The following is a 13,177-nucleotide window of genomic DNA, read 5'->3' as shown; positions in this document are numbered from 1 at the left end:
TGTGATTCTGGTTTAGATGACCAAGAAGAGATCATGCCATAGCATAAGAAGGGGAACACAGAGGAAAGATGGGTTTCTTTTGAGTTTGGGATTCCTATTACACATGCAAACAGATTTTGGTAAAATAGGATGTTTTGATCCTAACACTTGGCTCAATGGACATTTGTTCCTTATTAGAGTAATTTTGGAATATGTGATGAAAATTACTTACAGTTTTCTTATAAATTAGCTAAGAAATAAAACCTAATAGTACTCTTTTGAAAATGTATAACAGATATTACTGTAGAAATGGCATGAAATAGGACTGTGATTAAAACCATACTCTAAATAATTGCTTCCTGTTGGAAACATTCAAAACTACAAAGTTTGGCCTGAGAAATATTAAACAAAATGATACACATAAAATAAAGTAATATGCAGTATTGTCATTAAATAAAATGTGATTAAAGACTTAAGGTTCTTCTGAAAATTTAATATATAGAATTTTAATTGAGAAAATTAGCTTTTGTAGATAAAAATGGCCTCCAAGTCAAAGCTGTAACAACATTATATAATTAAAAAATAGTTGTGCTGTCTTTAATGTAAAATTTAAACAGAAATAACATTTATCTAGATAAAAATAATTTTTATAAAATACAATAAAATCTATAAATGGTTTGACAGTGGAGTGTAGGAAATTGATTAAGAAATTAAATTGAGTTAACAAAATTTGCTCTGGAAAGAATTTATTAACTGTAATTAATTTAGGTTAAATATTTATGGATAAGGTATCTGTGTTTGTAAAAACAGTACTTAAATCTTATGGAGATCAAAGCAACAAAGTCAGAACAGCAGAGTCAAAATGAGAGGTCAAAACATCTGACTCAGCAGCTGGAGATGGGCAGAGAGTTCCCGAGACAGAGAGCTGAAGTATGTTTAGTTGAAGCCATAGACTATTGTAGGAGAGAAAAGGACAGAATGGGAGTCCAGGAAGCCCTGGTGCTTAAGGGGCAAATAAAAGAAGAGATTGTGATGTGACGATGAAAAAGAGGTTGATGATGGTGTTTTGTCTCTCAAGGCTATGCTCTCCCTGGTAAAAACATTTAGCGTGGTCTTTAATATTATTAAACTCTTCTAAATTACAACCTGGGTCCATATTTTCAAGAAAATGTGGGATATTATAAAATTGATATCATAGTATTTCAGAATGTATGCATAACAATACTACTATCCAGGTGCCCGAATGTCATCTTAAAAGTGATCCAGATGTACAATATATTGGACCACATTAAATGTTTACTTGTTCTACTTTTATTGTTGTTTGTAAAAATCAATTTAGTCTGTTTATCTTTTAGTTCTTTGATAGAATAAAGCTCTTCTGGATGCCTGCAAAACATCAACCAGATTTTATATATCTAAGGCATGTTCCACTTCGAAAAGTCCATCTCTTCACAGTTATTCAGATGAGTTGCCTTGTCCTTTTGTGGATAATAAAAGTTTCAAGAGCTGCTATTGTCTTTCCAATGATGGTATGGAACTTCTAACTTTTTTTCTTTTTTTGTGATTTTCTGCTCTTATTGGAATTGAAGCAATAGAGTCATTCTGAACAGTTACTGGTAATCCTGGTATAAACTTTAACCACAAAATCTTAGGCCCTAACCAGTTTGGCTCAATGGATAGAGCGTCGGCCTGCAGACTCAAAGGTCCCAGGTTCGATTCCGGTCAAGGGCATGTACCTTGGTTGCAGACACATACCCAGTAGGGAGTGTGCAGGAGGTAGCTGATTGATGTTTCTCTCTCATCAATGTTTCTAACTCTCTATCCCTCTCCCTTCCTCTCTGTAAGAAATCAATAAAATATATTTTTAAAAAATCTTAGTGACTAAGATTGGGTTTGAGATTATATATGAATATCAGTGACTCATATTAGTTTTGTCTCTATCATTCTGAATACTAGTCGTTGTTTGAATTAATTGAAGTTGGTGGGAAAATGTAAACTTCCAGAATTTAACTTTAAAACTATACTAGCAAATCTGAAAAGTTGGGGGATTTTAAAAATGAAATTTCATTAAATATTTCAGGCAAAGTTTTAAATGCTTCAAAAATATAGTGAATTTGAATAGCTAAAAATAATTAAAATATTTTCAGTACAGATAAGGATAGTTTAATGTTCATTTAAAATAAAGCAAACTATTAACTATATGTATTTAAGAAAACAGTGGAATATGTTTTATAGTTTTTAAAATAGCTTCTTTGAATGACTTCTATAATGGGTAAGTAACACCATAGCCATTATTCAGAGGATAGGGTAAGAAAGGGAAATAAAAGAAGCAAAAGTACAGACAATACCTGTTATATACATATATTTTCAAATTTCATTTTTAATCTCAGTCCTAGTTGAAATTGACTTGTTTCTAAAAACAAACATCTACATATCCCATTTCCATTTCTCCCATATTTTACACTATTTTATTATTTATTTCAGGTCTTAGCTCTGGTATTTGTAAGAAAGTTGATGGACTTTTTGTTTACCAAACGGGAACTCAGCTGGTTAGATGATTTAATGCCTGAGAGCAAGAAAAAGAAACTAGAAGATGCCGAAAAAGAAGTAAGTCATAGCAAAATAAATATCTTATAAAGTAAAAGGAGCACTTGTACACAATAGCTCTTTGCAAAATTAAATTATTGTGTTTCTCTTTAGACAATGAGTGATTAACAAGCACAGGTGGACACGTTTTGAAGATTAATGTTTAAAACCATAAAGTTGGAATTTGAACACAGAGAGAGCGAGTGGGCATATCTTACATGAGGAAATCAATCCCTAGTGAAACATAATACTTTGTACTTCATTATCATGAAAATTGTACAGTTTATTTTTCTGATTCTTCCCCTGTGGATGGTAGAAACTTACAGATATTTAATTATTTCCAAATTATAGTCATTCAATGATTGCTTTTTGGTTGAATAAGTGAGAAACAAAAAGGAGAATTATCGCTGTGGGTATTTTTCTAGGGACAAAGTTTTAATCAAAAGATAATTTTAATCCAAAGATAAAATGATTTATTCTTGAAATAGATGAAAAACTTAAGAGGAAAATATGTTGATCTGATTTGCTTTCAAAAATGATTTAAGATTATTGTTTGAGAAACTTTTTGGATTTAATTGCTTTTATAGACTACTGATTTATCTTATCCTGTTTCATATATTAAAGCAATTTAAGTATTATGGAGTATTTAAAATTCAGATGTAAGTCTGGGAGTATAAGTTAAAAAAGTGACCCTTACATAATTTAGCAGAATGATTGAACCCATAAATTATGAAAGATAGGAGCAAAATTTCCATGTGAATAGAAATGAAGATGAAAGAAAATATTTGAGCCCTAACTGGTTTGGCTCAGTGGATAGAGTGTCAGCCTGCAGACTGAAAGGTCCCAGGTTCGATTCTGGTCAAGGGCATGTACCTTGGTTGCGGGCACATCCCCAGTGGGAGGTGTGCAGGAGGCAGCTGATCGATGTTTCTCTCCCATCGATGATTCTAAATCTCTATCCCTCTCCCTTCCTCTCTGTAAAAAATCAATAAAATATATTTTTTTTAAAAAGAAAGAAAATATTTGATGACAATTGTGCATTCTTTCCACTTTTCCTTCTTCTACAAGGTGGTTAGTAAGTGTATTCATTTTCTTACCTACAGTATATTTTTTCAAAACATGGATATATTCCTCTTGCCTTTGGGAAATCTGTTTGAAAACCTTTCAGTGGTCTTAGATTTTATTCAGTCATTAGGTGAAGCTTGATAGGTCACAAAGTCTAATGAGATTTCTGCACAGATGTTTCTACAAATATAGCTACATAATATGTGACTGTCTGGTATTTCTTCACTATTTCATGGCGTCCCATCATTGACGGTGGATTCCCACATTTAGGAACTGATCACGACGATGTATTGTAACACTGTATGAATATTTCAGTTTTCTCAAATATTGTAGAAAGCATACTGAGACTCATACTTCTAGTAATAATAATAATACAAAATTTAAACTATTATATTATTTAAAATTCATATTATAAAGGTATCATTACTTTACTTTTCTGTTTGATATATTCTTATTTAGGTATGAGATATTTTTAAAAATAATATTTTAACTAAGATATTTTGATAGTCTCTATTTAATTTTTGGGCCTTAGGTAAAGGCTTGCTCTCATCATCAGATACTATTTCAAAACGTATGACATAAATTTGGTATAAATTAAACGTAAATAAGATGGGCATCAGAATAAAGAAATTCTGAAGACTTAAATTATCCACACTTGGTGTAATTAAAATTATTCAGATTGAAAGCAATTTCTAAGAAGCTTTAAATTCCAAAGAAGGTAATTTTGAATTCAAAACCTATGAGCTTCCACTCAGTCTTTCTGATAATGAAAATATTAAGTATACTGAAGCAGTAGCTAGTGTAACTTTACCTTTTTTTTTTTTTGCTTTGACTTTATGTCAATTCGTCAATTCTCTTTATTACTTCTATAGGAAAAAGGTGGCAACAGTCCCAACCTTCTAGTCATCCCTTCCACAGCATTCTCCTTAGGCCACACCCATACTATGGGACATTTTTTGCCCTTCTAGAACTTTGTAAAATGAAAACTGATATTTCTATATAACATATTATCTTTAATTTTTTATCATTAATTTTTTTAAAAATTTCTCCTTTATATGTCTGTCAAGTAGGAGAGAACAAATATGATCATAATCATAAATGTATTAGAATCTTCCATTTCCATTGCACAGAGCCACTCCCATGGCCACATATATATGGGACTTATATGCATGTGTCCCAGGTGTCCATTTTGGAATTTATTAATCTCAGATAGGCAGAGACACTATTTAATGAACTTCTAACTTTTTTCCCATTATAGACCCACTGTACTCTAATGGGTGTTTACTATTTTCTGATTATGATGATAATGATTTTAGAAGTAATTAAATATTGCTAGATTTCACAGAACTCATGTTTTCCAAAAGGATACAAAATACATTAGAGATTTATTGAGGCAATTTTACAGGGGTATCCTTCAGATACGCATATGTGAAAAAAGTTGCAATACATTAAATCAGGCAGGTTTACCGACACTTAAAATTTCAGATAGATTAATATGATAATACTTTCATGGGATCTTCAGTACATGGGAAGAAACAAGAGCACCAATAATACAGTGAAAAAACAATCCATTATCAAACATTAAAATATAGGTATGACCAGTGCAAAAAAATAAAAAAGATAATTCTCCATTTGACAACTGGAGGAAGAAAAGGAAATTTAAAGATGTTCACTTTCTAACTTGGAAATAAGAAGATGTAAGAAGCAATACACCAGAAAGGAAATTCTGGTTGATATTCTACTTGGTCACCTGGCTCCTGGGATTTCACTCCTGCAGCTGGGGTCTCTCCTGAAGGATGTGACTCCGTCCTGTGGCCGGTCGTCCCAGGCCCCCTTACCCAGGAGGTGGTGCACTGAGGTGGCAAATGGACAAGATCTCTAGAAAGGTTGCATTTCTGCAATTACTCACATTAATTGAGTCACTTTGATTTGATCTGGGAAGGTGATAAAGAGCAGAAATGTCTCAACTCCCTGAGACTCGAATTTAGAGTCTTCTCACCTATTGTCCTTTTGATGGTAGTTACAAGCTTATACCTTTATACACCAGGGTTTTCCTATCAGTAGCCCACTTCTGGTCTTATGGCATTGAGAAAACATTAGTCTGACCTTAAAATTCAATAATGAGTTAAGCAGAATAAATAGCTACACAGGCCAGTCCAAGGTCGCAGAGCTTCTGTTCCAAATTTTCATGTACTTCATGCATATGCATACGCATATGCTTCAGTTTTTAGAAAGAAAGGATTATAATCAGGATAGAAATGAATATTGGAACCCTGACATTTTGCACATTGCTCTGTGTAAAGGGAAGACAGCAGAATCAAATTCTGGATGTCCAAATGTGCTCAGAGTACCAACAAGCCTTCCTTGCTGCTTAAATATTCTCTAGGACATGGTACCCATTTGACAAAAGGGCTGCTGTTAAAAGCAGAAAGCCCTAGCAGCATGTTTGCTCCTGGGTGGGGGGAGAAGGCAGTTACTGTTCAATAAATCCTGGAAATTCAACTCTGGGCAGTGATCACAGTAGTGACACCTCTTGGTTTATAGTAGGTTTGCTCTAACATATACGCTATAGAAAAAGGCAAAAAGGGGGCTAGTGAGACTTGTGATCTATATGAAGCATGACCATGAACAAGGCCAAGAAGATATAAAAGCAATCTAAAAATAAGAGCAATTAAACCTATCACAGAGCATGTCTATACTGCTAAGAAAGATCAGAATTGGTTGTGGATTTGGGAAGCATGTCTTAATTATTACACAGACAGATGTTATTTCTAATTGAATGTTAGACTGAGGCCAGCATATTTTCCCTCAAGCAGTGGGTTTTCAAAGTGTAGTCCCAGGATCTCTGCTGTATCAGCCGACACCTGCAACTTGTTAGAAAGACAAATTATTGGACACTAATCAGATCTTCTATTCAAAACTCTGGGGATAGGGCCAGTACTCTGTGTTAACAAGACCTCCAGGTATTTCTGACTCATGCTAAAATATGAGATAAGACTTCCTAAAAATCACAGAGACTGTATCTCCAGAATATACTCTTCTAAATCCAAGGTTACTCTATCAGAATTTTTGTATTTTATAATAATTTAGATAAGTCATTTAGACACAATCAAACATTCTGACGAAAGACATATGTTGCCTCCACCTATTCATATGAATTCTGTGTGGACTACTTCTCTGTCCCTTTACTTCTTTTTGGCTTTCAAGTGAGTAGTGTATGTGTTGACTCTTCTATCTATTGGGAGTATTAAAAAATACCTCTTAGGGATATAATAGTTTATGGCATTAAAAGTATTGTATATATGTGTGTATATAATATATTATATGTAATATATGTGGAATTTTTGCAGCATTATCTATTCTATCACTAATTTAGGAAGGAAATGGTAGACTCTTATGTTCTTTGGCTTTCTTTGTTTTTCTCTTGGATAAAATGAAGGGGTTAAACTTGAAGACCCCTCTATTTCTTAAAAATCTATGAATTCTAAAATTGCTGAATATTTCTCTATCTACTAGTAATACTCTAAGAATTTTTGTGAACATTGGCTCTTTGCTGTTGTTTGCACTTTGGGCTAATTGAGGGCTCCTACATAAATACAGACTTTACCTGAGATATGGATATAGTAACAGATGCTACCTATTTCACTAAGGTAGAGCATGTGTTAGGTAACATGGTATTTTTTATGCTATCACAAAATATAATTCAGATTCATAATATAATTTTATATATAGCATCCAATTTATCAAAACACCCCATAATTTAACTCCAATTTTATTTTCCACTAATACTCAGCACAGACCTTTGGCTCCAGCCAGGCTAGTTGTTTATTGTCATGCAAATACATCTTATTTATAGACAACTTTAATCCTTGGCCTACTTAGAGTTTTCTCCTTTTTACTACCTAGAGATTCTTCCTTTCTACTACCAAATGGGGTGGGGCCACAACATTAGTAACAAAGAAACAGAATTTCTGGAGGATGGGGCCCAAAAATCAGGATTTTAAAAAGATTCCCAGGGGATTCTAATGTGCAGCCAAGGTTGAGAACCACTGACTTATCTGAAGAAGGCTTTGGACTATCTTAATTAAGATATGGTATTCAAATCATAGTATGAATATTCCTCTAGTCAAATTGGCAAAACCCTTCAAATGTTCTTGGGTAGACTTTGATCATCATCCTTTTAAGATCTTCACCATGTTGTAGGTAGGATTCAGCATATTTTTGATGGACCCTGTGTGAATGAAGTGCTGAATAGAACTCATTTTAAGGTCCTTCTGACTTAAAAAGCGGCGGATACTCGGCTTTATGCTCTCACTTTCTCTTACTGTATGATTGAGATAAACTAGGTTGCGATTGTCGTGACGGCTAGTGCCTGATTTGACTGCTCCTCCCCAGAAAGTCTCAATTTTTGGCTTCCTCAGTGCTGCCTGGGATGCAGCCGGCCCTCCATCCAGAGCACTGGGCCCACCCAGCCTCCTTCTGGCACAAAAGGCAGCGGCTGCTCTGCCACGTTCTCCTCAGATAAGCATGGCTTGGGAATGCTATCTTTAGAGGCGATGAGTTTTTGTTTGGATAGAATTATGACTAGTATAAAGCCCACACATGCTAACAAGCCACAGAGTGCAAAATAATTATTGAAAGCAATTTGAGAGGAAAGTGGAAAATCATCTGAGGAAAAAACAAAATTGTTCCCAAAGCTTTGGTCCATTTTTTTTTCCGTTAGATTGAATCTTGAGTCTTGGTTTTCTGCTGCCAGGTCACCTAAACATTGATGGCACTGTTCTTCTCTTAGCTTTTTTGAACTTTACTCATTTATTAATCCAGGGGTCCTCAAACTACGGCCCGCGGGCCACATGCAAATACAAATATTGTATTTGTTCCCGTTTTGTTTTTTTACTTCAAAATAAGATATGTGCAGTGTGCATAGGAATTTGTTCATAGTTTTTTTTTAAACTATAGTCCGGCCCTCCAACGGTCTGAGGGACAGTGAGCTGGCCCCCTGTTTAAAAAGTTTGAGGACCCCTGTATTAATCCTTTCTACCTGGCTTTTTGAGATTTTATTCTGAGTTGGTCAAGAAAGATACTATATACCAAGCTTACCTTTCAGTGGATAATAATTGCATTTTGGAAATAATTGCATTTTGCTTGTATCTTGGTTTTACTTAAATAGCATTTGGGATCACTGAATGTTTCCTCTTTATGTTCATCCCTATTCATTTAGGTAACCTTTTCTATAGAAAAAGAAATAACCACATCTATCTGAAAGGATACATATGCTCTGTTCTTGGCCTCAAGGATGTGCACATAAATTAACATGACATGTATATTATGTTCCATGTATAGTGACTAACCTATTTGCAAGACATGCCTCAACCTAGACTACAGATTTGCTCTGCTCAGATGCTTAAATGTGTAATTTAAAACAAATGGTACTATCTATTTACCATAAATTAATTCTAATAGCACTGCCAAATGCCAAGGGGACTAGGCGTAATACACAAGTAATAAAGAACATATGATGGTTCTTAAAGAAAATCTTTCCTTAAAGAACAACAGAAAGAGAATAGAGTTGATTTCTGCAATGCAAAGGGGTAACAGACACATACCATTGGTACCACAGAGTAGAAATGTAACATAGAGTTTGGGGGGCGGGGCACAGAGAGACAGCAGAACTCATGCACTCCCCTGGCCTCTACATTGTTCCACAGCATAAGCCTGGGCATAGGTATTCTGTATGCAACATGGCCAAGGTCCTAGCAGAGGAGCCTGCCTTGGTCTGCAGGTTGGATGTGGAAGCAAGTACTATAAGAGTTAAAATGAGACATGCCTGGCCCTGACCGGTTTGGCTCAGTGGATAGAGCATCAGCCTGGGGACTGAAGGGTCCGGGTTCAATTCCAGTCAAGGGCATGTACCTTGGTTGCGGGCATATCCCCAGTAGGGGGTGTGTGGGAGGCAGCTGACCGATGTTTCTAACTCTCCCTCTCTGTAAAACAATCAATAAAATATATTTAAAAAAAAGATGTTTAAAAAAATGAGACATGCCTATATTAATTATATTATATTATATTATATTATATTATATTATATTATATAATTTTCATGGGTTAGTTGAAGAGACTCTAGCAAACACTGTTTCTTTAAGTCTTTAAGTAACAAGAAATATGGCTAGCGGTCTTCAGACCAGGCAACATGCAAGTTGAGGGCCAAGGTCAGCAATACAGAGGTTGCAAGAACAGCTTTGCATGCCAAGTATAATGACATCAACCAAAGGTCATATCTCTCTGGAAGCCAATTTAAATCAGCCAAGCTACTGCTAAGCTACTGAAAGAGGGAAGGCAATGAGCCTCCAGGTTATTCCTATTTTCTCTTTTCAGTTCCCATTTGGTCAGGGAGCTGCCTAGCTCTTCATCTTTATACAACTTAAAATTCCATTTTTGGACTTTAAGACAATAATTCTAAGATTTTTTAATGGCCCCAAATATTTCTCTGAACTCGAGCATTGCTAATCGACCCTTTGAAAACAAATGCATTAAACTGGAACTATAATCTACAGATAACTAAATTTCTTTTTTGCTGTATGGAAAGAAGTTGATGATAACATTATTGAAAACTAAAGCCGGATATTTCTGTATGGTAACAAGATTATCTTTATCCCAGATATATAGTTTTAAAATGTTATATCTGAAGAAATAACTATATAAAGCAGTTCGACCCTTTGGGAAGGGTGGGATATTGTCATTATAAGAAGAAACCTGAAGCATAAAGCAAAAGCCTAAGATGCATCCCTAAGTGGAAAACACATCTGTGTTTTGGTCCATACAAGAAGATATCTTTTACTATCTTTTTCCTAGTCTCTCCAGTCTCTCCTAATAATGGTTCTCAAAGTGTGGTCCTCAGAACAGCATAATCAGTGTCCCCTGGAAACTCATTAGAGATGTAAATTTTTGGGCCCTACTTCAGACCTATTGCATCTGGAAGTGGAGCCCAGCAATGTGTATTTTTAACAAGGCCTTTACATTACTCTAATGTAAGCTAAAGTTTGAGAACCACTGCTCTAAATACACCCCTCATTCCCTTCTAATAGAGCATTCTGGGAATATAATTTCAACTTTACAACAATGAAAATGATTATATAGGGTGTCCCAAAACTCACGCAAGATTTGCAATTCAATTCAATTGCAAATCTTGTGTGAATTTTTGGGACACCCTATATTACTCATACTTTTGTCCTTGTAAAATTTAGGTTGTTTTGTTTGTTTGTTAATCCTCAATGGAGGATTTTTTTCTCCCATTGATTTTTAGAGAATGTAGGAGGGAGGGGAAGAGATAGGGAGAGAAACATCAATGTGAGAGAGACACATTGATAGGTTGCCTCCTGCACACTCCCTGAGCCTGCAACTGTGGTACGTGCCCTTGACCAGAATTGAACCCATAACCTTTCAGTCCTCAGGCCAACACTCTAACCATGGAGCAAACCAGTTAGGGCAGATTGATTTTTTAAAAAATCTGCTTGGAAGTTAACATGAAAGAGACTGTTGTTAGCATCGAAATTACTTTGTGATATGAGACTCTCATTAATTACTTGTGTTCTTGGTAGCGGATGCTTTCTTCATTGAAAGGACCTGTGCTAGCATTAATGAGTGCGAACAGAGTGGGAGGTCCTGGGGTTAATGAGATAGTGAAACATTAGTCTGTGTTTCTTCTTCAATGTAAAAGGGAGACTCATCAGGTTCACTTTATATGTTTTACATTTATCTTTCCAGGAAGAACAAAGTATGCTAGCTATGGAAGATGAGGGTACAGTACAACTCCCATTGGAAGGGCATTACAGGTAAGATAGAAAGGTGAAAACAGACAATTGGAGAAATGGCACATTTCGTTATATGCTCTACTTAAAAATTCTGTACTACATGGATTCCTATAGAGGTTTGCTGAAGTTGCATTAGAGTAGAAAGAACTGAAACTAGGAATTAGATTACTCTGCCCCAGTAGTAAGTTTTGTCACTAATTGCTATGTGACTGTGGCCAAGTAGCTTAAAATGAAGGGGGGCAGGAAACTACTGTTTGAAGTCTTTTCTTCTCATATTTTATAAGGGATATGAAAGCTCTCTTTCGTATCCTCTGAAAGTAGCATCTGAAGACAAGTTGAGATTCAATTCTGAGATAAATGAGCTAGGTATTCACTAAATTGATCACAGCTAAATGTTTGAACTCTGTGAGATTATCCCTAAAAGGCACTTCCAAAGAGGTAATCTATTTCCTAAGTTAAAGGAAATTTTGCCAGTCATTTTAGGAAATATTTATGTAACTCTCTAAAATATGCTAATTGTCTTTATGCACAAAGATATAGCAAAAGAAAGCAAACTCCTATAAATTATAATAAAAATTTTGAAAGTATCTGGCTAAAAAATTCTATATATGGTCTCAAAGTACTTAGGAATAATATAAGGCAATGCCGTAAAAAAGCAGAAGAGACTTTTCTCTGATGAGGAAATTTGTCATAGTGTTAGAAAAAGAGTCTTCTAGATCTTCAGTGTCTTACTGTAAAATCATATTTCCTAGATTTAAAACATATATAATTTTGTACCACTTAAGCATAGGCACAAGTATAGAAAGTGCTTTATCTTTTTAAAAACAATATTTAAGTTTTAAAGTCCTGTTGATTATTTAGTTGAATCAGCATATTCTCAAGTGTATTCTATAGAAACCTAGTTTCAGATGATACCACTTTCAAAAGGATTATGTGGTTAAATAAGTTTGGAAAATGTCCCATACTGTATTCCATTTTGTAAATTCACAAAGCACATAAGCATATTCAGAAATCTAAACAGTATTGCATTAAAAAAATTCAACGGTTTAATCCAGCATTTTCCAAACTTATTTGCTCACATATCTTAAAAATCTTGTACTCCAAATGACACTCTTTAGGGAATTACTTGATTTTATGCTTTGAGTTCCCAAAGGCTAGGTGAATTAGAGGAATTAATGAATACATGTCTAGATTAGGCAAGGAAAGGGCCTACGAGACCCAAGGTGTTGCTCTAGACCACTGATGGCGAACCTATGACATGCATGTCAGAGGTGACACGCGAACTCATTTTTTTTGGTTGATTTTTTTTTTGTTAAATGGCATTTAAATATATAAAATAAATATCAAAAATATAAATCTTTGTTTTACTATGTTTGCAAATATCAAAAAATTTCTATATGTGACACGGCACCAGAGTTAAGTTAGGGTTTTTCAAAATGCTGACATGCCGAGCTCAAAAGGTTCGCCATCACTGCTCTAGACCCTTAGTGTTTCTCTTAAAAATTGTATTTGTTGCCCTCTTGTGAAAACTAGCAATGAGAACCATGTGAGGTCAGGCTAGGATTTTATTTCTCTCTCTTTCTTTTCTTCCTTCCTTCCTTCCTTCCTTCCTTCCTTCCTTCCTTCCTTCCTTTCTCTCTCTCTCTCTCTCTCTCTCTCTCTCTCTCTCTGTCTCTCTCCCTCTGTTTTGTTTCCTTTCTTTCTTTTTCACAGCAGAAAATCTTTTTTACATGTAG

The 13,177-nt window shown here is 34.9% G+C and overlaps 1 protein-coding gene across 1 annotated transcript in view; it reads left to right on the top strand.

Moving 5' to 3' along the window:
- Positions 1–13,177, top strand: part of SLC4A10 (solute carrier family 4 member 10) — a 168,646-nt gene that overhangs the window by 144,964 nt on the left and 10,505 nt on the right. The window contains exons 22-24 of the mRNA XM_023743605.1: positions 1,335–1,508; positions 2,464–2,586; positions 11,395–11,462. Coding sequence (XP_023599373.1) covers positions 1,335–1,508; positions 2,464–2,586; positions 11,395–11,462 — 365 coding nt within the window. The remainder of the gene's footprint in view (positions 1–1,334; positions 1,509–2,463; positions 2,587–11,394; positions 11,463–13,177) is intronic.

This window comes from Myotis lucifugus, unplaced genomic scaffold (assembly GCF_000147115.1).
Source record: "Myotis lucifugus unplaced genomic scaffold, Myoluc2.0 scaffold_5, whole genome shotgun sequence".
NCBI lineage: Eukaryota > Metazoa > Chordata > Mammalia > Chiroptera > Vespertilionidae > Myotis > Myotis lucifugus.
This window is presented reverse-complemented; position numbering and strand designations above follow the sequence as displayed.